This window comes from Plectropomus leopardus, chromosome 3 (genome assembly GCF_026936395.1).
Source record: "Plectropomus leopardus strain MGB_pleo_1.0 chromosome 3, ASM2693639v1, whole genome shotgun sequence".
NCBI lineage: Eukaryota > Metazoa > Chordata > Actinopteri > Perciformes > Serranidae > Plectropomus > Plectropomus leopardus.
The window spans coordinates 11779601-11807401 of record NC_142178.1 but is presented as its reverse complement, the minus strand read 5'-3'; the positions used below and the strand labels follow the sequence as shown (position 1 = coordinate 11807401).

Genomic DNA, 27801 nt, shown 5'->3' with positions numbered 1-27801 from the left:
TTTGTTGATACACTATACAGTGACATTTTTGTGGCATTCTGGATTGTTTTTTATGAAATATTATACTGTGACATATTGTGGAATTATATATTATTTTTGATGACACACTATATCATGACGTTTGTGAGGCATTTTTGACGACATACTATACTATGACGTTTTTAGGTAATTTTTCACAACATATGTTTGTGGGGTATTTTGAGTCATTTTTGACAACATACTATACAATGACGTTTTTAGTAACATTTTGTGTCATTTTTGACAACATACTATTCTATGACGTTTTTGGGTCAATTTTGACGACATACCATACAAAAACGTATTTGTAGAATTTTGCGTCATCTTGGCCGACATACTGGACATTTTTGTGGCATTTTGGATCATTTTTGACAACATTCTACACCATGTTTTTGGGTCATTTTTGACGACATATTGTACTATGATATTTTTGGGTCGTTTTTGATGTAATACTCCACTATGATGTTTACTGACATTTTGGATGATTTTTGACAACATAATATACTATGACAATTTTGTGGCATTTTGGGTGGTTTTTGATGACATACTATACTATGATGTTTTGGGGTCAGTTTTGACTAAATGCTATATTATGACCTTTTGGAATCATTCTTGATTACATAATTTACTATGACATTTTTAAATAATTTTGTGTGATTTTTGACACCACACTATACTATGACATTTTTTGTGGCATTTTGGGTCAATTTTGACGACATTCTATACTATGACATTTTTGTGGCATTACTATACTATAACATTTTAGTGATTTTTTGGGTCACTGCTAATGCGGCAGAAAAGGGCAAACATGCTGCATAAACAGAAATGAGTTACATATACAGAAACTCACTGCATAAACAGAAACAAATGCAAAAGGAAACCGCTACAAATACAGAAATGCGCTGCCTATACGAAAACAAAGCCAAAAACAGAAAAGCTGCAAAAAGAAAAAGCTGCATATCCACTCACACAACGGAAGAGAGGCCCAAGCACTTCCGTTGTGTGACCCAACCCGCCCCCATCCAATCCAGATAACAAATGAAAAGCGTGTCAGCTAACTGTGAGGAGCGACCCATTAGCTGGTTTGTGTTAATTCACTGATTTAAAGACAAAAAAACAAACAAAAAAGGCCTGTCAGAGTCATCATGAAAACCACCTGTTCTGTTTAATTTCATAATTGACACACAAAAATAATCTACAAAAGACCAAATTAAGTAACCAGTTAACCACAAAATGTCATTTTTATCCTCCCCGCCCCCAACGAAAGCACAATTTATAAGATGTCACCCACTGCTCCAGTCACATGACTTCACAATGACATCCTGACCACACACATTGACACTCATGGGTTTACTTTTTTGGGGGTGGGGGTGGGAGGGTGTCAAAATATTCACTCAAACACACAGACACGCATAGACCAGCAGCACCCCATCTAAGTGAGCTACAGAACAATCTTTGGCGCCATTCTCAGTGCAGCCGGTCAGTCAGACACACATGGAGGAAGATGGGGAACTAGTCGGGGGAGGACAGCGAGAGACTCAGGAAGAACGGTTTTGTTAACGGAGGTATTCAGCAGAGGGAAGATGTGTTCAGACAGATGTCAAAGGTGAATTTTAGCATTGTGTCAATTTGAGCATTTTCCAAAACTTTACCAATGTTGGCTGTAAAGCAAAGTGGCAACACACCCACCAAATGTGTGACTGTGTGTTTCTGTTCAGCTCAGCTGCTCAGGCAATGCCACCTGAATGGGAAGGAAAAAACACACCTGTTATTCAGAGCTGTTCACACATCAGTCCACGATGGATAGCCCCACTGCTAGCCCTGTCGTTACACCAGATACACAGGCTTCATCAGCCTCTTTCGTTGTAGTTTTCTTTTGTAGCCATTTATTACCAAGAAAGTGTATCGTTCCTTTAAAATTTGCTGAATTAATGGTGTAATGATTTGTTTTCTTTTCAAGCAAAAGCTAGCATTGGGGAGTTTACTATGAATATTGCAAATTATAAGAGCTTGTAGATGTGAGAACTTGAGACTGGGGGTGAACCGATGAGAAGTCAGGAAATGACTTTCAAACCACTTTACTTCCACAGATGCTAGTGCAGGTTTTGCAACAAATTTACTGTAAGAAATGTTACAAAAGTCAAAGTGCACTGCAGGGCTGCCCTTTAACGCTGGAGTTACGAATCAACAGTTGGAGACCCCTTAGTCAACTGAGATTGCCTCATTTTTTTAGTTGTATTTTTTATGCTAGTTGGTGTTGGGCTGAGCAGTTTGCTTCAGGGGATGTTTTGGTACCCAATATTTTGCTGCAGAGTGAGTGCTCTTGATTTTCACGCTGCACTTTGTTAAAAGCAGCTGCGTGCAAAAGGAAGCTGAACATCCCGCTGGACCCGTCCAGGCTTTACAACTTCATACGGAGTAAAAACAAATTGTCTAATACTCAGATTGAACTACCAAATCTTATTCAACTGACATAATTTTGAGTCAGGTGCAGCCCTTGTGCACAGATTCGTCACGCTGTGATGCAAGAGAGCACCTTTGTGAAGTTTCAGCTATCTCTTCAAGTGGCTGTACTCACAAGTAGTGCGTACTGAAAAAAAAGTAAGTATGTGGATTGGAAGAGAAAATTCTAACATACAAGTTCACTTTTTTTTAAACAAGTTCTCAGCTCACGTTTTTGAATGTTTTATACCAGTGAAAATTTAAACATACAAGTTAAGATTTTCTTCTAATTCTCAGATCCAGCCTGAAAGCTGTTACATTCGCAACATATTCAACCTCACTATTTGCAGCTGTGCACCAACAGTTCGTCGGTGTGTGTAGTTATTTTCAGTGAGAGGGAGATATTGTCAGTGACAGGAATACCTGACATCTATTTAACTTTTTTCACTCTGCAGCTCATAATGATGGTTTGAAGAATAGTCTGGTTTCCATCAAAATGTAGCCCAAATTTTAACCACCTTTTCAGAAAATTGACAAAAGTAAATGAAAATTTAGGCAATTTTTCATCCATTATTGCTATGCGCACACTGGAGATTGGTTTGTTAAAATAAGCCGTAGGTGGCGGTCAGGTGCCACAGAAGAAGAGGGTGCAACGAAATGACATAATTAAGAGCGCGTCAGTTAAACCTAAAATGAAAAAAACAATAGTTGTATAACACCGCAGAGCACACTGAAGAATGGAAATGGAGTTTTGAACTGCAACTGTTCAAAACTCTTGGAAGAGTTGTGGTAACAGTCCAGGGTGCATAAACCTGATAAAAGCCTCTGGAGATGACAAAGAGAGCCAACAGTGGACTAAGCAATGACGGTACACCATCCATTGCATGTATTTGCATTTACCTTTTATCAATACACCAACTATTCCACCTTCCCAAATCCTAGAATTTTTTTGTGATATTTTCAAAGGTTGTTTTTTTTTTTTTTTACATTCCAACTCAGGGGTTGTTTTATACACTTTAACACGACGCACCTAATACGATGTGAACGCAAGCGTAATCACTGTGCATCTTTTCGCCTCTTTGGTGACTTTTGTCAGCAAACTGCTTCAAAAATTCTCTTTGCATTCTGTCTGAACACACACCAGAAAAAAAAGGAGTCTCGAGTGACATAAAAACATCTACAAACATTCACAACTCCAGAAATGCACTGACAAGTTGAGTAGAGGTTGAAAGCCAAGCGACGACTTGCACTTTTGCATTGAGCGTTTTACAGTCCTGCATAGATCTTTTTCATACTTTTTCGATACAAACTAAGGCGTTGTGTTATATTAAGTTGGTTTGAGTCAATAAGCAGAGAAAGTAAATTGAAAAAAATCTTAACTCACAAAAAAAAGAAAAAAAAAAAACTAAAACAATTCAAGTAGGCTACAGTCTTGACGTTTCTCCCCTCTCTCACAGGCGGCTCCCCTCTTCAGAAGAGGAGCCCGAAACTTTTTCAATTCAAGTCTTTTTTCCAGAAAAGGTCCAGTGTGATTAAACAGCACCAAAAACACACTGAGCGAGAGAGGGGCATCAAACTTACACTCGCTCATTATTGTGAAAAGGGGATACACGTCTTTACCCATTCATACTGGATAATCTGGAAAGAAATTAACAGTATATTGTTGTTTTTTTATGTACATACACACATTCAAATCATCGTTCTCTCTCTCTCTCTCTCTCTCTCTCTCTCTCTCACACACACACACACACACACACCATAACTTGTTTTGTCCCTGTGTAAATTACAAATAATTTATCAATATTAATTTAAGCTACTACTTAACAGTCATTTGTGGGAGCAGAGGTGACCAACAATAAAATTTCTACGGACACGACGATTCCCACATCTGAGACAAAAAGACAGAAAAATAAAAAATTCATTATTCAGTCTGTTTTTTTGTTGTTTTTTTTTCATTTTGTACTGCAAGAACAAGAGTCCTGTTATTCAACGTAAGCTTAAATCCAAATTATATTACGTAGCGTACCACTTCTCTCATCTGTACCACCACCTCGCTCACACTCATTCCACAGTGATCAAGGTCGGTCATATGTAAACATGTTGACAAAAAAAATAAAAAATAAGCCGAACAAAAATAAAAGTGTTCTTGTCATTCACCCCGTCTTGTTCTCATACCCGGTTCATTAGAAAATACAGTTAAATTAATTCATCGTTGCCACTTGTAGCGAGGATAAACTGATTCTCCTTTAGGTCCGTTTTTAAAAGAGGCAGTGAAGCCCCGCCCCCTCATACCACACCACTGCGTCAGTCAATCAAAGTGAAGATTCCTATTTGTAAAAGTGTCCAGGAGGCTGTGATGTCACCCCGCTGGTGTCGACCTCCTGCTCTGTTATTGGTCAGTGGGATTTCCTTTTCATGTCTCCACTCTGGCTTTGGTTCGCATCTGAGTGGAGAGGACAGAGATTTTTAACAACTTTGCCATCTGGATGACAGGATCTCGTCCTACAACCTGCTGCACCGCGTAAACGCTGACTGTCTGAACCTCCAAACACACATCAAAGATGTCTTTTATTGTGTAATACTTGACTGTATCGAACATATGCTGAAAATTTCAACCTAAAGGGTTTTACAAGATCTGGTTATTTATTTATTTATTTTTTTAATTCCTACAGAAAAAGCTTTCGTTTTGTATAATCTGGGTAAGGCCCCACATTAGTGACATCTTTAAATGATTAATTTAATATACACTAATTTTATATTTATTGTTAAGCTTTTTATTATTGTTAGCACACTTTTATCTCAGTGTCTTAAAGATTTTTTAATTGTTGACATCATATATTTTTGATGTAATGTAATTATGTGGCATGTAAAGCACTTTGTAACTTTGTTTTGAAAAAGGCTGTATAAATAAAGAGATAATGAGAGAAGTGTTTTTGACCAAATACCTTGATGTTGATATTGCGACTATAATGCATGGTTAATTATTGTGGCTTTCACCAAATTTACACAATGAGATTTTTGATAAAAAACTAATGAGTGATGTGGGTATAATGACTAAGCGGGTAAAGGCAAATAACACAACAGTTAGAACAGTCTATTAAATTCAGAAAATTACATAACTTTACTACAATGTAGCTGTTAGAACCAGAAAAAAACACTCAAATCTAAAACAAAACTAAGACAATATCTTTTCTCATATCATGACAGAACACAATATGTTGCCCAGCCTCAGTTAAGACTATTGGTTGCATCAGTTGACATATAAAATTAATATAAAATAAATTAAATATCCTACAGTAGAAGTGGTCCCAATAATAATAAAACATATTTAATTTAAACATCAGAAGAGCTTGTTTATGGCATATGTTTATGTAAAGAAAATCAATCTCGAGATTGTAGACTTTAGGTTCCTGACATGAGCTGGTGCAGCAGGCTGCTGTCAAACAGGATGAATTCAGAGTCGACTGTGTTCAGATGGTTCTTTGACTTGAGTGCCATGAATAACCCAGGTGAGAATGGACTGAGAGCTTTAAGTCTGTTTACAGCTAAAAATACAACTGACTTCAGCGACAGATGAAGCCACATTATGTCAAACCACATGTCCCCAAGACATGAGCGAGCAAATGTCGGCGAAATCGCACACTGCAGTTTCACGTTAGTCAGACTGCTGCTCTCAAATCAAAGAACCATCTGCACATCACGGAAAGAAACTGATTCTTCACTGTGTTACCTGAAAACTACTGAAACAATATATCCCTGAATAACTTCAGTTGCTTCACAACATGCGTCTCTTGCACTACAACTACACCAGACGCATGCTAAACACCAAATATACTGGAGCAGGCAGAAAGTAACAAAGCAAACAACACAACAGCCGAGCGGAGGACGACAGGTCGACTTGACACAGACAGATGGAGGACGAAGAGGAGGAGGAGGAGGAGGAGGAGGACGAGGAGGAATGCAGATTACCTGAGAAAGCAAGCTGCAAGTGAGGAGGTAGGGCAGCCTGCGACCCTGACTGGAGACTCTTATACAGATCTGAGGAGAGATGGAGGGAAGATGAGAGGGAAGACAACAACAATAAGAGGGAACATGGAAAAGGTGACGCAAAAGGGAGGGGGGGGTATTTTAAAATGGAAAAGCAACAACAAAAGAGAGAGGAGAGGATCAAAGTGAGGTGGCAGAGAGGTATGAAAGGTCGAGATGACAGAGACGGACACAAAAGATGGAGAGAACAAAGGAGGGAGACGCTGGTTTATAAAACAAAATGGAGACAAGGCGAGAGATGTGGAGCACAGCAGGCGCAGTGAAGATACTGCTGCTATACTTCAATATGAGCGCACACATGAATAATAATAATACTCAGGTGTAAATAAAGACACTATCAACATGTGTCACTTTCTCAGATAATTCCTGCTTACATGTCCTAACAGCTAACATCTACCCTGCTTTATATACACCTTTTCCGGGAGAAAATGTGCTTCACTTGATGCTAACTAATTTACACTTTCCTGACAAATATTGCAGTTGTGATTTAAATTGCAATTTTAAACTCCAGCCCTGTAATGGTCACCAACGTTGTATGAAATAAAGTAGTTTGTACCAAACATGTAGAAGTCACGATAAGATGATAAACAATGATAAATTGCTTATGTGATACTTAAAAAAAAGTCTTTGAATAAAAAAACACAGATTATTTAAAGGCTTGTGGTGCTCAAAGAACCAAAAAAAGCTACTTGTTGAAAAACAACAATGTCTCTTTAAAGGAATCATGACCCCGTTACTCAAGATAATCTACGGCAAATACAGCCGAATGAACCGTCCCTTTTAAGTAAAACTGCTCAGCTACAGTCGACTATGGTTGGTGAACTATGGCGGCGTTACTGAAAATTAATAGGCAGCAGCCCAGAGACTATAATTTTTCTACAGCTTGAAAAGACATATGTGATGTAAATTACTATGAAAGTTGCATTCTTTCATAATGCAATTTTGATACAAAAATCTTTAATTATTAAACCTCGGCTTTTCAGGTGGATTTTCATTTGTATAATCAGTGTTGCAAGTATTATGAGGCTTATTATGAAGACAAAGCAGTACAAAAATGGAATCAGTTCAAAAACTTGACCTAAATATCTTGGAGAAAATATTTTCAATATATCTTTATCTGAAATTGAAAATAGTCCCCAACAAATGTACTACTCCTGTTAAAGTGACGTTTGCTAAATGCTTTTGTAAAACAAAATCTTTAGATTTATTACCCATTTTTTCAAAATGTTCATGTGTTCAAAAGAAATTAATGATCTGAGTGTTACAGACGATGTAGGGAAATGACGAGGTACAGACAAACTAACTGACTCATTGTTGTTTTTGGGATTTTATACAATTTGTTGACCAAAAAAAAACCCCAAAAATAATAAAGCTTCTAAATGTTCCTGTTTTGTGCTCCTTAATGTTGTCGAATGTATTTTTTGAAAGGAATAAACACAAAAGCTTCCGTCTGAATTATTTTGTCTTCAGACTAAATGTTTCCCCTCTCAGTCAATATTAAATCACAAACTATGCCTTTACAGGTTGCGGGCTCACTCACCCATTAGGTCGCTCTGTGCTAGAGGGTATCCTGAGTTGGAGCTGGGGGCTGAGCCCATGCCAGCGACCCCTGGGGCTCCAGGAGGGCTGAAATTGAGCAACGGGGGAAACTGGAAGGGCAACGAGACAGGCACCAGGCCTCCCAACATCCCAAAGCCCAGGGGCAGACCAGAGGGGCCGCCAAGGAGGGAAGTGCCCGCTGTTGATACCTGCAGAGAAAAAGACACGATGAAGAGGGAGATCAAAATGTGTTTGTTTCCATTTAGTGAGAATAGTAACTCCACTTTTTCATACAGTGAATAAAACAAAGAGACTAACCTGTGAGAGGTGTGACGTTGTGGAGGACGTGGCCAAAGTTCCTGAAGCCGCCCAACCGTTTCCTGCCTTTGAGCTCTGGTTAGCCCCGCCCACCACCCGTTGCCTCTGGCCGTGATTGGCTGAGACTGAAGGTGCAGGAGACGGGGATGTTTTGTCTGGGCGGCTGCAGACAGCTGATACCTTGTTGATGATGGAGTTGTTGTTGATGCTACTGTTGCTCGTGGTGGACTGAGCTTTCTGGCCTCCGGCGAAACTGAAGCTGCCCTGCGTCTGCTTCACCTGCCCGCTGCCCGATACACTGAACGGTGGCCGAAAAGTTTTGGGGGATTTGGGGGAGTACTGGTGTTGTTGCTGTTGGCTGGGGATCATCTGATGGGAGAGCGGGTGTGAGGGAGAGGATGACGGGGAGGGCGAGGAGGAAGGAGGCGGGGTTGGCGCCGGAGGCCGAGGGGTGAGCTTGATGATGGGGGAGGAATTGCTGCTGTGAGAGGACTTGGTGAGGGTGGCCTGCATGGGCGTGATGAAGTTGGGCTGGTGGTGGTGTGTGTGGGATTTACCTTGAGAGGAGTGTGAGGTATGGGAGGTGGGGGATGGCGAGGAGGCCACCGGGGAGGGAGGGCAGAAGGACTGCAGGCCAGGGTGGGTGGTGGAGTTGGAGCGGGAGTGTGAGGAGGGCGAGGAGGAAGGTGTAGTGTTGCTGCTCACGCTGCCATTGCTGTTGACGCCGCTGGCTTTGGTACTACCTTTGGCCAGTCCTTGAGTGGCCCCCAAAGCTCCCAGCATCCCTGCTGGACTTACAAAGCCCTTCTGATGCGGGGGCAGCAGAGGGGACGCCGTGGGAGGAGGCCGCTGCTTCGGAGGCGATGGGGACGGGTGTGGATGCATCTTGCCACTCCCGCCCATCACTAAGCTTGGCCTGTGATTGGGTGACGCCATGGTAACAAGTCTCTGAGTCTGTGTTTGGCCCATGGTGCCAGATGCTTTGATCAGGCCGTAGGGACCATCTGCAGTCCTGGAGGCCATCGACAGGCCCGCTGCCTGCACACGAGCCAAGGAGGAAACAGCAGGAGACGAGGAAGAGGAGGTAGAAGAGGAGGTTAGTAGCGTTGTTGTTGTTGTTGGCAAGTTTCCAGCAGACGCAGCTGCCAGCGGAGCAGACTCCACCTTGGACAGGGAATGTTGCTGCGTCGTGGATGCAACCGAGGCAGAGAGCTGCGGGGCTGAGGGGTAGTGAGGGGTGACGGGGGGAGGAGAGGAGGTGGGCATCTGCAGGGGTGGGGGCGACAAGGGACTGTCTGAGGGGCCCAGGCCCTTAGACGCATTGCTGAGGAGGGCCAAAGCGTGGGAGATGGAGTCCAGAGAGGGAGCAGTCAAATCCTCATCCAGTGAGTCCGACAGACAGATGGGGGGTGAGGACGAGGAGAGGGGCAGGCGGGTGGAGGTCAGAGCAGACGTGGAGGTGTGCAGAGACCCGGTGGAGGTCATGGTGAGAGGTTGTTTGTGGATCCAAAGACCCTCCTAAAGAACAGAAGACACACGATCGGTGTCAGTACCTCAGAGGCAAAGAAAAGCAGGCCTTATTTCTTTATTTTACACTCTTCCTCATTTAAAGCTACAGTTGGTCAAATCTAAAAGCTGCAGAGTGGCTAAGATAACAGGACTGTGTGCTGTGGAGATGCATGCAATACCTGATTTACCATGAGAGCAGTGGTAGCCTTTATTCGTAATGCTGGCTTAGCCCCTGGCTATTGTTTGAATACCAGCGTTTATACAAGCATTGCAAAGATAAGAACAACCCTCCAGCATGGAAATAAAATAATATGACTCTTGAGACATCAAATACTGAGTACATATGATAACTAGCAGCATCATATTATATTATATTATATTATATTATAAGTATATTATATTATTGCTTTCGGACTAAGTGCTGTTTGGCAAATTAATTCAGATTAAATTATTATCATTATGGGTTTGAAAGACAGTCTTCTGAAAAAAAAAATCATTTGGACATTGTTAGATATGGTGCAGTTCTTTATCTGAGGTGACACTCACCTTGGCTTTGGCCTTGGGCCCAGGCACCATTCTCCTCTTTACTCTGTAAGGAGAAATGCGGGCAAATATTCAACCTTTTCTATTTACATTTTGCATTCAAGCCCAGTCTCTGAGAAACCCCTGAGTTGTTAATGTTATTGAGGAAACATGAGCTGTGTGAGATAAAGTAAATACTTACAGGTTTCCAGTGAGGTGACTGTGAACAGCCAGACTCTCCTTGAACAGAATCCTGAGCAGAGGAAACACACGGCGATAAGAAACGCACAGCATTTATGCCAGAGGACGAGAAGGGCTGGATTAATAATGGGTTACATTTCTCAGGAGAATTTATCTGCACAAGTTAAAGTCACTGTCATAGATGTCATAGAAGCAAATATGTTTCTGTTATGACTTAATTATCGTTATTGAGTTGAAATATTACAACTGGAACAAACATAGACACCTATGGGGGAAACAAGCATATTGGCTGCATGTGACCAGCAGAAACATATGCTGAGATGCCTGTTGACCCACACAAAAGAGTACAGAATGAGAATTCAAGTTGGAAGTGTTTTAAATACTGTAACAGTAATATTTGTTTACTTCTGCCAGAGAAGCAGCTTTGTCCATTTAGACATGACATTGAGAACAGGTTTTTGTGTTATTTATTAATCCTTTCTGCTTCCTTATTTATTTACTTTCTCATCTTTTATCTTTTGGTTTTATCTTGCCTCTGGTGTTTCCGCACTTATGGTAGCTTTTCCTGAGTTCCTGGTTTTAATGAGTACAATTTTTTGTGTTTTTATTTACATGCTTGTGCATGTTTGTGCATGTGTGTGTGTGCGTGTGTTTTGGGGGGTGAGGGTTGATTTTGGTTTTATTGTATACTTTGTACTTTGTGTTACAGTTCATCTGTATGAAAAGTGCTGTACAAAGAAAGTCTGATGGATTGATTTTAAAAATGTGCACAACGTCCAAACTTCAAACGCTGGGCCATTTTTCCCCCAGCTAGGAACCAACAGTTTCTACAATATAAATTATCATTAACACAACAACAATAACCAGCTCGAATGGCTCTAAAGAGACGCTGAGATAGTTAAGACTGACACAAATATGGCTTTGACTTTGCAGAAACTGTGCATTTAGTGTGTGATGTTAGCCATTAATTCTGTCTATATCTCGACCAATACTATTGTTTACCATTTCACTCTGTTACTCATTTCATTGAATGGCTAATGTGTGCAAAATTTAATTATCAACAATATTACTTATGTTCTGTTGCAAAGTACTGCTTTGCATGGCTGCATGTACTAAACTGTTGCATAATGTTTTTGCATGGTCGGCACCTTGTGTATGCTAAACTGTGTTGCTTTCATTGTCATTTTGGCATCTGACTACCTTATATGTATATTTCTTAACCCCTCACTTCATTGTTTTTAGAATATTTTGCAGTTGAAAATTAGCATGCTGGCTAACACTAACACATTTACATTTACATTGATTTTGCTTCATGTGCATTGTCCTTAAAAATAAAGAAATTAATACGAAAAATGGTTGGCTGTTTTTCAGTTGTTAGGTTGTTTTTTTATGGGAGTTGTGCATGCATTTACTAACACACTAATGCCACTCTGAAAAGAAATATATATCTATATATATTTATCAATTCTTACTTAATTCTAATTTTAAGATTAACTCCGTTGTTCTCACCTCAGAATTTTTTCAATTATTGTCATGAAGGAATTTGTCACCAGATGTTATATAAAAAGGCCGTGTAAGCACAAGAACACACACATACACATACACATACACAGAAACACACACAGAAAAACAAAGACACACACACAGACCTGGCCTGCATCCAGCCTTTGGGCCATAGTGGTTTGACCTCATTCTCTAAGAAGGCCTTGAGGTAGTCCTCCACAGACAGAGAGCACTGTTTCTCCATCTCGTAGCAGCTCAGCTTCACTCGCACCAAGCTGCACAGCAGGTTCCTGCACAAACACAAATGTTCAATTCAACACAAATCATTCACTATTAAAATCTAAATTAGGCCGCAGGTGCTGAGCACATAATGACTGAGGAGACTGTTATTCTGCAGGGAGTCAGAGGTGATTATGACCTCGTAAAAACACATTCTCCAAAACATGGAGGCTGTTATGAAAATGAATGATGATTGAAAAGCAGCTGCGAGTGTTTTTGTAATTACATTAGGACACCAATTCTTTACTCAGGGTTTTAACATTTGCACAAGCATAAATTTCAGGGTTGTTCTTGGTAATTTAAGAGCAATGCATTATGGGTAATGTAGGTACCAGGTTTTTGGCAAGGAAGGAGTGGAATAACGAGATGGTACCGCTGGCTCTGCTGCATCGATTTGGATAATTTTTTGATCTTACATTTCGAGTCCAACAATGTTATAGAAGTGCAATACAAACTCTGTGGAGGTCTTTTTGATGTAGCATAGTGAACCAATCATGATCCTAAAAGTTCCTGACTCAGTGGCCATTTTCCCCCCTCAATCATTTGTCAGCCTTTAAATGCACACACACAAGGAGGGACAGGGTACAAAGTCAAACCTGCAGACTCACAAATAGGCATGCCATACAGTCCTGGGTCATTACCTGAGCTTGTCATCCCAGACAAACTTTTTCCGTGGGCCCATCACCCTTTTCCCAGGCTTTTCCTCATCTTCCTCCTCTGAGCCGTTCTTATCGCCCTCTTCTGACTGCTGCCTGCAGGACACAAAAGCAAAAGGTCGGTAATATGTAAACATATGTATAAATTTCATCATAGTAACTAAATTCTTTTAGGTTTATGGTCTGAGTTACAGGAGAAAATGACGTAAAAACCTGAATGTCTAAACATGTCAACTCAAGTTTTTTTTTAATATTATTGACTTTATTATATAGCACAGCTTCAGCTTGAAAGGGAGAGAGAGAGAGAGAGAGAGAGAGAGAGAGAGGATATGACATGCAGCAAAGGATCACAGGTTGTGATCAAACCTGTAAATGCTGCAGAAAAGACATAGCCTTTGTGCATGGGACACCTGAAAAAAAAATCTGATACTGTCCTCAAAAGCATAACTATTCTGTAACTAAACATGATCAGTTGTCAGTTTTTGTTGTAAAAACAGTCATAAAAGTCAGATGTGGCCGAGTCACATTTTGAGTTCACCTGCTCAGCTGCCTGTCTTCTGAAACAAAATAAACAAACTTACTTTGCAACCTTGGCCATGCAGTCCATGTTGTATCTCGCTATTTGCTCTGGCATCACACTACACACCGCCAGCTTCAGCTTTAGCAGCGGCGTCCGTAGGCGATCGTCCTGAGAGAGAGAGAGAGAGAGGGTGGTTGTGTTAAGGACAGAGGGAGACTGAGAAGGAGGGAGAACAACAGGAATGAAAAGTGGGGAAAACAAAAAAGTTGGAGGGAGAATATTGAAGTCAGATATGGCAGAGAAGGGAGAGAAAAAAAGAGAAGAAGCAGGGGCGTCAAGAGAAAGAGTCAAACAGAGAGACAGCGGGGGAGTATGCTGATGTATTTTGTCAACAATGCTACTGTAATGGTCCGTAACCAAACACATTTAGACGCCTGTTTTCAGTGGCTGTCCTCATTGCACTTGTCAGCCTACACTGAGATTCCTGCACATTAACAACTGAAGCAGTGAAGCTGGCTAAACTATAAGAAAAGGCACTAATAATTGAGAGAAACCTAATAACCTAGTAATGCTCAGAAATGCTCAGAAACATCACTGTAAGTCAGAAAAATTGAAGGAAACATTTGGAATCATTTTGCTGCTTCTGTGATTTGTTTGTTACAAAAGATTCACAAAAAATGTTATGGTCACGATCATGAGTGTGTGGCCAAATTAGCCACAGGAGATCATAAAAAATAAAAAAAAAAAATCACTAGTGCGATGCAATAGAAAGTAAAAAACAAAAAGAGGAAGTAGTTAGCAGATCTTTTTTTTTTAGTTTTGCCCTAAATATGCTACATAGAGTAACTTAACCGGAGATTGAGACTTCTATTGGCTTATTAACTTCTCTTTTTAATGTCAAATAATTTTTTTAAGAGCTGCTTTTCTTTGCATGACACTCTTGTGTCATGCAAAGAATGATAGCTGTGTGCTTGTATGTGCTAAACAGAGTTCAGCTGGGTATCAGTTAAAAGGTTATTGTCTGGACTTTCATCAGGTTACTTTATATAAGATGTTAAAAGGGAAAAAGGGAAAAGGAGGAAGATCATTTTATTAAATTGCATTACAAAAATAAAGTCTAAATTTCTGTATTATTGCCAGGCATAAGACAAAATAAATCAGGAGTAAAATTCTTCATACATTTCCAGAATAATTTTGAATTGTTGAAATTAATGTCAGTTTCTCTAGTCCATCATATTGTGTCCTGTCATTCAAAATATCATCTGTCATACCAGCTTCAGTTTGCACGGATGCAGCCACCTCTTCCAATTCTGTGTACTTTTTCCTCTGATCAGGTGGGACAATCTCCGACACAATCTCTTCAAACTCATGTTACTCATTACCACACTGTGTTTATGCACTAAAGCAGAAATAATTCCCTTGTTACTAAAACCAATTCTGAACTACATACTTCACTGATTTATCTACACAAGGTATTTGGTAGAAGCGGCAAACACTAGCTGAGTATTTCTCAAAAATTCAACTTTAATTTTGAAATGTTTGTTCTTAATATTTAACTTTATTCTTGAAATGCAAAAAAATCTCTCTTCTGATTTAATTTTTTTACACCTTAAAGCTCGACTTCATTCTCAACATTTCAACTTTATTTTCGTAAAGCAAAATAAAATAAATATCTTCCTCCTCTCAGTTTGTTTTTCCTTATACCTGGCCCTAATACTCTTCTGTAGAGGTGGGAATCAGGCCTGTGTCCAGCATTCTTTGGGGCTTAAACTTTTTGAACACAACAATCCAGCAGCACACCCACTAGCATGCAGCGGCCGGCCAGATGTGCAGAGGTGTGCAAGTATGCAGGTTTTGAACTTCCCTCTCATTTTTCAGTCTTCACAGAACTATTTTTGTCACTTTTCATGAGTGCAAACGAATGAAACACTGGCAATGCTTTGGAAAACAGACTGTCCAAAAGTGAATGCCATCATCCGATTTTGCACAAACATCATGTCTCACCCGTCTCTACCACAGCAGCTTTTGCCTTTAGATGTGACTGACACAAACTATGTCTTTAAATATCCTAAATCATTAAGTTCAAATCTAGTTGTGATTGCAATTTTAGATGCTCTATGTGTGCTGTAACGGAGAATAGGATTCACAGAAAATTGTAATGACCACAGAGCAATCGAAAAGGCTGCGGTGGGAAAGACGTTGCCAAGTCGGATTCTAGATCAGTTTCAATCGTGGGGATTTATCACTTCCTCTACAGATGAGCCTCACTCACCTGGATGTTGAGACTGAGCTTTTTCAGGCGTTTGAGGAGGGCTTCTTTGTTGCATGGCACAAATGCCTCCATGTGCGAGTAGATGCCTGAGCGCACCTCAGGAGGCTGCTCCTGCACCTGCAGCTCAATGCTGAGAGAAGGAAGTGGAGAGAGAAAAAGCTGTGAGACACAGAAGGGGTCGAAACATTTAAATGGACAATTATGCCAGTGGAGGTAGAAAGGGAGAGAAAGATGGTGTGATACAGAGAGACAGAATAAAAGATAGGTGGGAGACTGAAGTCGTGGATGGGGAAGAATTAAGGGTAGTTGCACAGAATGAGAGGAGGGTGAGCATAAAGTTGATGGCACAAAAGAGAGGAATGGAAATGAGAAGCATGTCATTAACACAGACAATGAGAGATGAAGAGAAAACAAAACACTTAAAGACAGCAGGAGAGGTGGCGAGGGAAATCTGCTGAAAATGAGTGAGAAACACTGAAAGGGAGGAGGAGGAGAGCGAGCTGGGATTTGGCTGACGGTGATTTAAAAGCTGTCCTACTCACTCCAGGAGAATGTTATTCATGTCCAAGGTGAAAAATTTCTTCCTGCCCTCTTGATCAAACTGCCGCGAGGCCTGTGGGAGAAAAGGTTGTGTCAGCATACCAGCACTGTTCCATACAGTACAAATACATATACATATATCTGAGATGCTGTGCCATCGAAAGGTTTGTACGGACAGAAATACATTTCCTCCTCTACTTGACGCTGACCTTCACCTGACTCTAATTTTAACCATAAACTTCCATGGATGCTTTTCACGCTTGACCCAATTTGAACTGTGGTGCAGACTAAATAACCAGCTCGTCCATGCGGTAATTTTAGCATGAATTAAAAAGATAAACTACAGTTAAAATTCTCCTGTAGATTGCACAAACGTTCTCCTCTCTGTGTGACATAAGGTCTATGCAACATCATGTAGGAAATATGGTGGTGACACCATCAGCAAGCAAGTGAGCGCACAAAATTTCCTGATCATTCAGAAAGTGTGAACTCATTACAGCAGCATGTTCTGTGCTTGTGTCCTGCTCCATATTTTGACAGTTCCTCAATAAAAAGTGAAGTGAAGTTGCAGACTCGAACAGGGATACTTGTTATCAACTAATCCTTTGAGAGCTGGAATTTGGTTCGCTGACGTATGTCCACATGGAACTGATGAGCACAATGAAAGTCACCAAAACTCTGTGTGACATGATGTTTACAGCTCTCAATTTGTTTCTAAAAAGTAAGGAAGCACGCTGATATCGGAACATCATTGCTATCAGCAGATATTGGCTTTAAAATCAAATAAATAAATATTTTTTGGCAAATTGAACTGTCACAAACGTTCAAGTATTTTTCTTATTTTGCACGCTGAATGAGTAGTACATACATTAAAAAGAATTGTATTTCATGTCTCCACCACGGTAAGGGTATACATAATACGATGTTCATTTCACTACAGGAGAGGTTTTATGATCGCTAAAATTAGGTGGGGAAAAAGTGGTGTGTCATTATGTCATTATGTCATTATCGGTTATGAGCCAAATAAGTTGTGATATATCGGCATACTGGATATCGGCAAATAATCCAATATTGTTTGTCCCTGTTAAAAAGTCAATCTGAACAAGACAGAAGCAAGACAAAAAGGCCAAAGTGAACACATCAGTTAGCTCGCTTGACCTGTAGTTTGACTCGTGAAGTGAGGACGCCAAGGAGCAACCTATGCCTGTGGGCTGACTTAATTACACTGCAAACTGGTTCTCACGATTATGGAAGACCTGGAAAAGTCACGGAGTATCATAATTAGGTTTCCAGGCCTGGAAAAGCCATGTGATTAGAAAAAAAATCATTAAAAGTTTTGGGAAAGTCATGGAATTTTTTAAGTGTAAAGAAATTGTTGCAGTTGCAGAAATCTTCTGTGGATAACTTTCCATGTAATCTAACATGACAACAATTTTTTTTTTCTGCAGCTGCCGACGTAACAAAGCTCTGATATGTCTCCTCTATGAAACAACTTTGTCCTCACTAGGGGTCGACAGATTACCGGCCTGGACGATTACTGGGGCCGATATTTGGCAATTTGCAGATTTTCTGTTTTGGTGTTTTATTTTAACTATGGCAGATAAAATGAATCAATTAAAAAGTGCACTACTTTAGCCCCACTACAGCAGTCTCTCTCCCTCTGGTCTGTTTTCACCATAAAATGTATATAAAGATCGACCACCAGCCTTCATTTACACCCACGATGCTAAAGAAAAGATCCAGAACTGCAGCATGGGAGTGTTAGACTCAGGCAACACTGGTGAAGGTAGACTGCAATACATGCAAAGAAAGTGTCAGCATGGAAGGAACCTTTACTTTGTAATTCTTCAGGGAGCTATTTGTATTTATTCATTGTTTTATTTAAATTTTTATTTGACGTTGTAATAAAAAGTTGCTGGGAACTTGCTGTACATGAAGTTGAACGTTTCTGTTAACTTAAGGCATGGCTAAAGGCATTTGAATAAAGTTTTGTTTTGGAGTTTGTTATATTCCAAATTTTAAATTTTGACAGAAAAATTTTCATTTTCATTGTAAATGTATATCAGTTCCAAATATCAGTTATCGGTCTCATTAGCTAATAGTAATCGGTATCGGTCGACCCCTAGTCCTTAATGTCCTGCATTATTATGAACTTAAATAACCTGGTTATGGGTCGCATCTCTCTACACTGCTCCCCTGCCTCTTCCTCTCCTTACAGTTGTCATGCATTAGTTCTGTGTTGTTCAATGTGTAGTCACTGTGGCTGCGTCGATGCAAGATGGTGTTCAAGTTTGCTTTCTGTAGTAGTGTAAAATGCACTAAAATAAGTGTAAAACAGTGATTACTATAAAATATATACATTTTGGCCATTAAAATGATTTATAGATTTACTTTTTCTCAACACCCCCAACTCAAAACACTCTCACTTGAATCTTGATTTTTCCAAGCTTTCACCCCATATGTTATCTTTGAACGCAACCAAAGAAATCCATTTCTTTATTTATTTCTCTGCTTCCCTCCTCCTCCTCACTCTTCTTCACCTCTGTATACTTCACCTGAATCATCCTTTTCAATTGCCTTTCTCTGCCTCTTTTTACATTCTTACCAGCAGCTAGAAAACAATCCTCTGTTACGGATGGACTCAGTGGCTGCGCGATATAAAAGCAACAAGGAAATAAGAACTTCTTCAAAGGCGGTGATGCCGACCCTGCTGTTTTGGTTACATAAAAACCTTCAGGGTTCAGCTTGGAGCCATGTTTCTCCGCTGCTTTAGAAGAGACTATTCTCCTCGGGCTAAACAATAACAATAAACATTTTGTGCCACTTCCTGAGCTGATGGGCATTTGTGTTTAACTTCAGTAAAGAGGCTTCACAGGTAATTGCAGCCGCCCACAGACGGGCTGCAGTTGACTCACCGCCCGCAGGTCCTCGATGCGTTTAATAAGAGGAGCAGGCAGTCCATCAGGCAGCGGAGGTGGAGAAAACAGCCCGCTGGAAGACCCCAGGCCTCGCCCTTGGCCACCTCCTCCTGCTGCTGCTGCTTTATGAGCCGGAACACCGACTCCCAGAATGCCGTTCTCCCTGGCCGTCGCCATGGCGTGCTGCTGGTCAGTGTCCAACAAGGTGAAGTCCAGATCACCTAGGAGATCCTGCAGCTCTTTCTCATTGGCCGAGCCCAGCAGTGACATCACAGCGGGGTCAGAGGTGAGGTCTGCCAGTGAGAGGTCGTTGCTGGCTGCGTTGCCCTGCGGGTGGGCGGAGTTAGAGGCTAACAGGTGGTTTGTTGAGTTAGTGGAGTGCGGCTTGTTAGCCACGCCTCCAGCCAGGCCGGACTGAGCCATGGTCGGGTTTCTTTTCCTCATCTCCTCCTTCTCCCGGGTGAAGCGTCGGAGCATGGCTGCCAGGTACAGAGAGTCCTTCATAAGCTTCTTCCTCTTCTTCTTCTCCGGCCGGTGGAGGTTGAGGGCTGTCACTCTGGTGGAGGAAACAAAGCAGTGCCATGTTTTTAGAAAAATGCCGAGCTTAAGTTTTGAACGATACAGCGCCTTAGACTGAATGGGCATTTAGTTTCACTTCATTTGTTCAGCCTGACAGCAAGTACACTTACATGTATATTATAATCTAGGCTTTGATCTTATTCAGGATTTGACATTTACATTGAACAGGAGAAACACAGTTATCTATCTCCCTGTTTAAATGCTCCGCACAGTATTCACTTTCTGATAATCTGTGGGCAGTTGTGTCTTCATTCCTTGTTTGTCCTGTTTTCTGTCAGAGAACTACAGGTAGCATTCAGGTTTCAAAACACCGCCATAAGTCTTTATGCAGGCTTTTGAAAAGAGGATATCAGAATCAGAATACAGTTTATTGCCAAGTAGGTTTATGCATATAAGGAATTTGCTTTGGCATTTTGGTGTATAGACAAGAAATATAAATATAGAGCATAACAAGAATACATAAAAATACATTAAAAAATCCTATTTTAAAATATTTACAACTGTTTTAAATGAAACAGCTGTAGGAAAGTGCGGGGGAAAGGGCCGAGTTTCACAGTATGATATTATTAAAGCAAATAGTAGACCAAAGAAATTGGAGGTTGGCGCTAGGAATGATGTCACAGCCAAGTTGATCACTGTCTAGTGCAACAAGTACAAAAACCAAAATGTCTTTAGCAATACCAGTTCAAGCCAGGTTAGCTACTGGTAGCAATGCCAGTTGATAACAATGCATTGTTATTAATTTTGCACATACAAACACTATCGCAACATGTCCACAGATAGAGGTTGGACAGGATTGTGTGTATGACTGTTTCACTGAGATACAAGTAAGACAGACGTGCTAATAAACTTTATACTACTCCTGATTTCAGTACTGCTGATGCACGGAGCAGCCATATTGAGGTTGGGGTTGGTGAAGTTCCTCTGACATTTTGAGCTGGAAATCTGACTGCAGGGGGCGTTCCACTTGAAATTTCCCACTGGGAACTCATACATTCTGACTTCCCAGTACAGATGGACCGCACCTTGAGAGTCCAATGTGAACTAGGTAAATGGACTAGCCCTTTATAGTGACTTTTTTTAGTCTAGCCTTCCAACCCAATCACTAGCAGCCCTTCAACACATTCACACACACACACACACACACACACACATATTCACACACTGGTGGCCAAGGCTACCATACAAGGTATCACCTGCTACTCAGTCTACATACTCACACACACTCACACATTGATGGTTTAGTATCTACATGTGGTATCAATATTATGATATGGGACTAAATATCATCTTAAATTTATATAATATCTGAACTTATCAGATTGATCAAGCTGTTCTCTTATTTGCCTTTACCCATTTAGTCATTATATCTACATTATGTGTGATTATTTGTCAAAACTCACTGTGTGAACATTTTGTCAAAGTATTATTAGTCAACCCTACAATGTCATCACAATATCCACAGAGAGGTATTTTGTTAAAAAATATTGTGATGTTTGATTTTCAAACACAGAAAGGGGGGGTGGCTTGTTTCCATTTTTCTTTTGTGATTTTCCCTTGATAGAGGTCACCTCAACTGACCACAGATGGGCTCTATAGGGGACCTTTTTGAATCACTACACAAATTTCAGGTAAAAAGGCAGCAAAGACAATTTCAGTCACATTTAAAAGAGCTAGAAAAGTGGGTAGGTGGAGGTAAAAAGTTCAAGATGGAGAGTAAATGAACCCACGCTAGGATTGAGAGACATTTTGCCTGGCAAGCTGAGGCATCGACAAACGCTGACAAAGACGACTCAGAAACGTGGGAAGAGGAACTGTGGGGATTCTGTGGGATTAACCTGCAGTCTAAAGATCTGACACACACACACACACACAAAACATCATCCGTTTCATAATGGCACATTGGCGATCGCTGCTACTATTTCTGGAAGTTATTTTCAGAGTGGCGGTACGTTGGAGCATTCAACCTATCTGAGCGTGGATCATGAAGTGTGTTGTGGAGGGTGGTTCACTCGTCACAGCAACTAAGTCATAGTCAGCATCTCTGCCTCATGATAGATGTGTGAGAGGATCCGCACAAAAGCCCAGGAGTATAATGTCTCACAGGGTGGTGGATTATTAGCGCAGTAAAGAGTGGACAAATGCGTCATCACATATTCACAGTGGCCCACAGATCCATGGGTGTCCAAAAGGTCATCTCATCAAGTACGGGAGAAAAACATGTCCATTTACATAACAGTGTCCGTGTGACATTTTTAAATAGCTAGGCTTAATGGTAATGAATCACCCGATTAAGTGGTAGATCTTTTTTAAAGATCTTTTTTACAGATGCATGGAAAGTAATGGCCTCCTGACGATAGACGAGGCAGCCTGATCAGCTACTCGAGAGCCATTCACCCAGCTTCTTGATTACCATAAAGCCAAAAATCCTTCACATGCAGAGGTTTAACTTCACCAACTGCCACGAGACAACCCAAAAAAAAAATTATACAGCAGTGATTCTCACCCTTGTTTAGGTACTTTGTTCTTCTTCATGTTCTTCTCCTCCACATTGTTCACTTCCTTCTTTTTCCTCTTCTTAATCACCTGCTCCTTGTTGTCAGTCGGCTTCTGAAATGAGAGCACATTCACTCCTTAACTCAACTAAGCGGGAGGCGACAGTGCACAGTGAAAAACAATCAATTCCGTATGAGGAACACACGCTGTGCTCTTTGTGTGCGATTGTGAGTGAGTGTGCACCCGTGTGTCCTTCGAAGATTTCTCATGATGTGGTGAAAGATAACGTCGACATCACGTCCCACTACAACCAATGAAAATCAAGCTCCTGTTGGGAGGACATTCATGTGCTTCTTTCGGGCTGTTGAGATCCTGCTGTGTCATATGTTGCAATAGCAACGTGACAAACAGCATTTTAGTCCTCAGTTGTTTATCAAAATGAATGTCTGATTTAAACATATATGTTCAAACTTCTACCACCGTTTGTCCACAATGTTATCAGTGTGTTGTTTTGCCTCACTTGGCATGGGTTGATCAGCTTTTTCGTTTTGTTTTTTTGTTTTGTTATGTTGTGGGGGGCCATTAAAAACAGGAGGGTTTCTTTGCCCTGTTTTTCCAGCATTTTTCCCAACAAAATAAAAAAATTACATACATTATATTTTCAAAATATATTTTTTAAATACACTTTCATATCTTTTCAAGGTCTGAAGGAGAGCTTCAAACACTGAGCAACAATAACTTCTTTTTGTTCCGTTATGAACGCATTAAAGTAGTCTTACCTTATCCTCCTCTCCCTCGGAGTCGGAGGCCGCTCTGAACTGCAGTGTGCCAGTGTTGATGTAAAATCCCCCCAGCTTTGTGGTCAAAGATGCCGGCACCAGCTCATCGTACTAAGAAAAATAACAACAGAAGACGGTTTAAGATCACCGGAATCTAGGAAACAAATCCTCTTACACAACAAAAGCAGATCTCGTGATCATGTTTTTTGTTAACATTTTACAAATAAGCCTGTTCTCTTCTGCTGGTCAGTGAAATCGGATGACTTGTTGTGCACTAAAACAAATAAATCACCAAAAAAGCAGCAGTCCCTCCGGGCCACAGATGAAACACTTTTCCATAACGGAGCATATCAAAACAAAAGGGAAAAAAGGGTCAAACAGGCACCGCCAATTTGTGGGTGCAGAGAGGACAGCTATCAAAACAACAAAACAAAAATCATATAATGGCGGAGAGTCCATACAAAGAGCATAATTCTAACTATTACAGTCAGACAGAGAGTGATATCCTCTGAATACTGAGCAACAAACACTGTCCAACAAAAACAATGACATATCCCTGTGTGGACACAAGCAGCAGGAACGTATTCATGAGTCATGAGGATGATTTTAGACCGTAGTCTCAGGTTGGCTGTAAGAAGGGACAAGCGTCTATCTTTAGAAGTGCCACTGAATGCACTGTATTGAAACATCAAGCCAGGGAATAAATATTTAACCACAGAGGAATAATCTCGACACAACAAGACGGGAGAACAGGGATGTGACAAGGACAGTAAGTTAAACAGCAGATAATAAGGCAGAAAAGAGAACCGCGTGTAACGATATTATAAAGGACTAACAGGAGACAGATGTCTCGTGGATGCAGGAGACATCTGACTAAATAAAAGTGGAATCCTCAGACAAACACAACCACAGGTGAAAAATCACCTCATTATTAATAAAGTGTGAGGCACTCACAGCTTCTGAGTTGTCTATGAAGGGGTCTGTCTCGTCGTAGCCAAATCCGATATCAATCAAATCTTGCATCCTGTCCTTCTTCTTCTTTTTCTCTGTGTTACCCTGAAAAATAATTTTATAAATATTATAAAATGGGAAGTTTTGATTTTGAGTCACGTGACAATTCCTTACATTTATTATAAGCTTAAAGGGAAAGTTCAACCCCAAAACAGAAATATATATTTTTCTTTTCACGTATAGTTCTATTTATCAATCTAGATTGTTTTGGTGTCAGTAGCCTCTCGTTGGAGATATTGTCCATAACAATGTCTGACATCTCTCCAATACTATGAAACTAGATAGCACTCAGCTATTGGTGCTCAAAGCACCAAAAAAAGTACATTTTAAAAACTCAACAGCAATGTTTTTCAGTAACTGAGCTGTAACATTAGCTAGCTCAGTGGTGCTAGGTGAGTTAACAGTAGATGCACACTTGATTGATAAAAGCACCACGGGTGAGAGGGAAAAATATTCATTTTGATTTTGAGGTGAGCTGCCCCTTTAATCTTAAAAAAGTACATTTTTAAAGTTACGATTTACAACATGCCCTCACTATTTCCCTGTGGCTGTTGTTTTGAGGGCAGTTAGTCTTCTTACGAACACAAACACACGTCCGACAACCACAGCGTGACTGATAAATCAACCGTGTCAATATATCGGGCCAATATTGGCTTCTTACAGATATGTTCTTATTGGAATATATATCATCCGTTAAGTAGAAAGACACAACACTACAGAAATGCTAAAAATATGTTTGAGGTCATTCGTTTTCTCCATTACATAGTCCGTCCACCAGAGAGCACTGACTAGTTCATTTTTTAACTAGAAAATTACCCAACTCAGTATGCATCTCTGTCAAGATTATTTAAAAACAAACAAAAAAGGTACACAAAAGAGAGAGACAGGAACAACCAACACTGCATGACATTGGATACATTACATTCTCAAATACCAACCTAAAAGATCCAGTTCAGTCAAGCTATAGCAACAAAAAATGACTGAAAATGTAACCAACTAATATGTAATATTACTCTAGCCACCTCTGTTGCTCCAGAGGGTTTTCCCTCGATCCCTTTTTACCACAGGTCACCTGTTGTAAAGCTGGGATTTTGGGCTTTATAAATGAGATATACTTGACTATAATGAGGTAATAAACAAACAAACAGTAGTTTTGCACAATGTATAAGCCAATATTATCTTATCGCAGATAGTAGAACTGATTTACCTGTTGGTCAGTAGGTACCAAGAAACTGCAGTATGAAATATATATATAAGGTAATATAGAAATAGTTTCACCATTGCATTTTTTATCCCTCTTCAGAGAGCATTGACAAGGTGATTTTTTTACTGTACAATGTTCCCCGTGTTTGTTTACGTTTTGTGTTCATCAACCCATATACTGATTGATATCTTCATCAAGCCGATTTATCATAATCAGATTTTTGAAACTGTCAAATATCGACATTGTATCGGCCTCAAAAATCCAGTATCAGTCAGGCTTCAGTTCAAACATCATCAGATTAGAAATACTTTTAAAGCAAAAATAAATAAATAAAAACTCACATATTTGTTTTCAAACTTTTTTGCCAGGGCCTCAACCTGGAGCCGCTCTCTCTCGTCATCGTTGAAGGGGTCATTGGGATTGCGGACTGGAATCAGACCTGTAGGATTCTTTGCCTGGAAGAAATTGTGAAAATTATGAATATTTTTAACATTACAGATGATGAAAAGCAATAACAGCAAATCAGAGCAAAGAGTTAACAGTTTCAGTGCCTCTCATACTGAAAGATTACCTGACCCTATGTTTAAAAAAAAAAAAGTCACATTTGTAAAATATCAAAATATTATCACAAAAATTACCAGCAAACTTAAAATAACGGAATCAAAAAGCATAAAAATATGCAAAACGTAGCGCTGCCATGACCACATTTTGGATTCAAATAAGAAATATTTAATTATTTTGTGATTTGCAAACTTTTTCCATCCCATTTCACAGTCATATAAACCATATCAGAAAAAGAATGGATTATCCCAAACTGCAGAGTATCAAAACGAGGCTCGCCTCTCTGTGATCTCTCAGCTCTGACATTTGCCTTGCTCCCATGCTACATCCTGGTACTTCCATCAGCAATGCTCTATCATCTATCTATCACCCGCAGCCAGAGGGCCAAACTGCATGTGGCATTTCCAAGTGCTGTAATGGCTGTGTGACTGGGCTGTTGCTGGGCAAGTCTGAGTGAACAGGACACAGGTAGCAGCACGAGATAAGCTATATCTCTACATGTTCAAAAAGAGGAGGTCGCCCGATAAATAAACGCTACAATCGGCCGGAGCGCAGCTGAAGTTGGAAAGCACGCAGAGTGGACTGACTGAGCTGCAAAAAAAACCAAAAAAAAAAAAAAAACTGCTGCTGTCTTTTGTGTTGAGTCGCACTAATGGTCAGTTTCGACCACGCTAGAAGGACAAGGTGCACTTCCCCCCTCTCACTTAGCAATGACAAGTCCACACAAACACTTCCAAGAGCGAATAAAATTAACTCCAGCTGCAGTCTCACTCGGCCTGGTAATGTTAGTCAAACTGCGGGACGCTACCTGGAGGTTTTGGACGAGTTCTCCGTAATTGAACTCGGCGGAGGAGCGGTCGTCAGGCTCCGGCAGGGACAGGTTGAGCCGCACCGTCACCCTCTTCTCGGCTCCAGCCGTGTCCCTGTCGCCGGTTTTGCCGAGACGACCGTTGCTGGCAGCACCCCCTGCCCCGGTCGCTGCCTCGACCTCCCCGGCTCTACCGAAGTTGAAGTCGGCCTCCTCCTCCAGCCGGCGTTTCCTGGACTCCGCGGCTGCTCCAGCTGCGAAGGCCGAGAGGGTGACAAATTGCACTTTTCTCGGTTCGGCCATTTGGATGAGCTGCCTGCCTGAACCTCGCTCCGGACAGACAGCGACAGCGAGGAGAAGAGCTACTTCGCGAAACTACTCCAAATTGGTGGATTGAAGAGGGTTTCGCGGAGCTCCGACGGCTGCTCGGTGCCTAGACGGATGTCAGGGCCTCCTCCGCACCATACGAATTGAACTCCAGGGGATGCGACGGTCGGGGAAAAGTTGTTTTTTCGGCAGCTACTTGCATCCTCAATTTGCTATGGGACCGACACATTCACAGGAGCCATCTTGGGTTTCGGGAGTAAATAAAATATCAGAAGAGAGGGGTCGCTGCGCCTGCGCGTACGCACAAAACGGAAGCATCGTGACACGGGGGGTCGTCACATCCAATCACCGTGTGCCCCGATCCTAAACCCGCCTCTGTCACAACAGGCGATAATAACAACACTGTCGGTACTATGATGACCTTTCTAAAGTGCCTGAGTGAAGGACAGGCTCGAGCATTCATACACCACATGTGTGTATCCAGATATCGATTAGCAGCTTCATCTCGGTGTTACAATCGACAGCTTTCAGCCAAAGCCTTTCTTTGTGTCCATTCAGGAAAATGCTGAATTGTGCATTTTTCCACAGTGGCAGCAGCACACACTCAATCATCAAATCCAAAACGGAAGTAAGCAAGCCAGATGGTTGGCTGTCTCAGTTAACCAGCCCCAGACAGCAGAGTTAGTCACAGTCACCACTGGCCACCTGTTGATATTCAGTTTAAGCGTAGTAGACATGCTACTTTTTTTTTT

General features: G+C 40.9%; 1 protein-coding gene across 4 annotated transcripts; it reads right to left on the bottom strand.

Annotated features, from left to right (window-relative positions):
- Window positions 1-1164: 1164 nt before the first annotated feature.
- LOC121941904 (uncharacterized) lies at window positions 1165-27290 on the bottom strand. 4 transcript variants are annotated; one of them, XM_088075597.1, is made up of 17 exons: window positions 26723-27290; window positions 25695-25808; window positions 24093-24194; window positions 23139-23249; window positions 22370-22473; window positions 19282-19840; window positions 16369-16439; window positions 15827-15956; window positions 13616-13770; window positions 13020-13130; window positions 12246-12389; window positions 10598-10648; window positions 10420-10462; window positions 8365-9882; window positions 8048-8255; window positions 6430-6498; window positions 1165-4903 (listed from the first exon to the last, which is right to left on the bottom strand). In XM_088075597.1, exons 1-17 carry the CDS (start codon window positions 27023-27025, stop codon window positions 4857-4859), a joined length of 3840 nt encoding a protein of 1279 aa, XP_087931723.1. In that variant the 5' UTR covers window positions 27026-27290; the 3' UTR covers window positions 1165-4856. The 4 variants fall into 4 exon arrangements, with proteins under 4 accessions (XP_087931723.1, XP_042340814.2, XP_087931724.1 ...); XM_042484880.2 differs by having other exon boundaries at window positions 13616-13722; XM_088075598.1 differs by lacking the exon at window positions 6430-6498.
- Window positions 27291-27801: the final 511 nt, after the last annotated feature.

Coding starts and splice junctions, on each gene's coding strand:
- LOC121941904 (XM_088075597.1), bottom strand. CDS start 27,025: ATGGCCGAACCGAGAAAAGTGCAATTTGTCACCCTCTCGGCCTTCGCA. Junction 23,250..24,092: donor TCATAGACAACTCAGAAGCT/GTGAGTGCCTCA, acceptor TATTTTTCTTAG/TACGATGAGCTGGTGCCGGC. Junction 12,390..13,019: donor GTCTGGGATGACAAGCTCAG/GTAATGACCCAG, acceptor GTGTTTGTGCAG/GAACCTGCTGTGCAGCTTGG.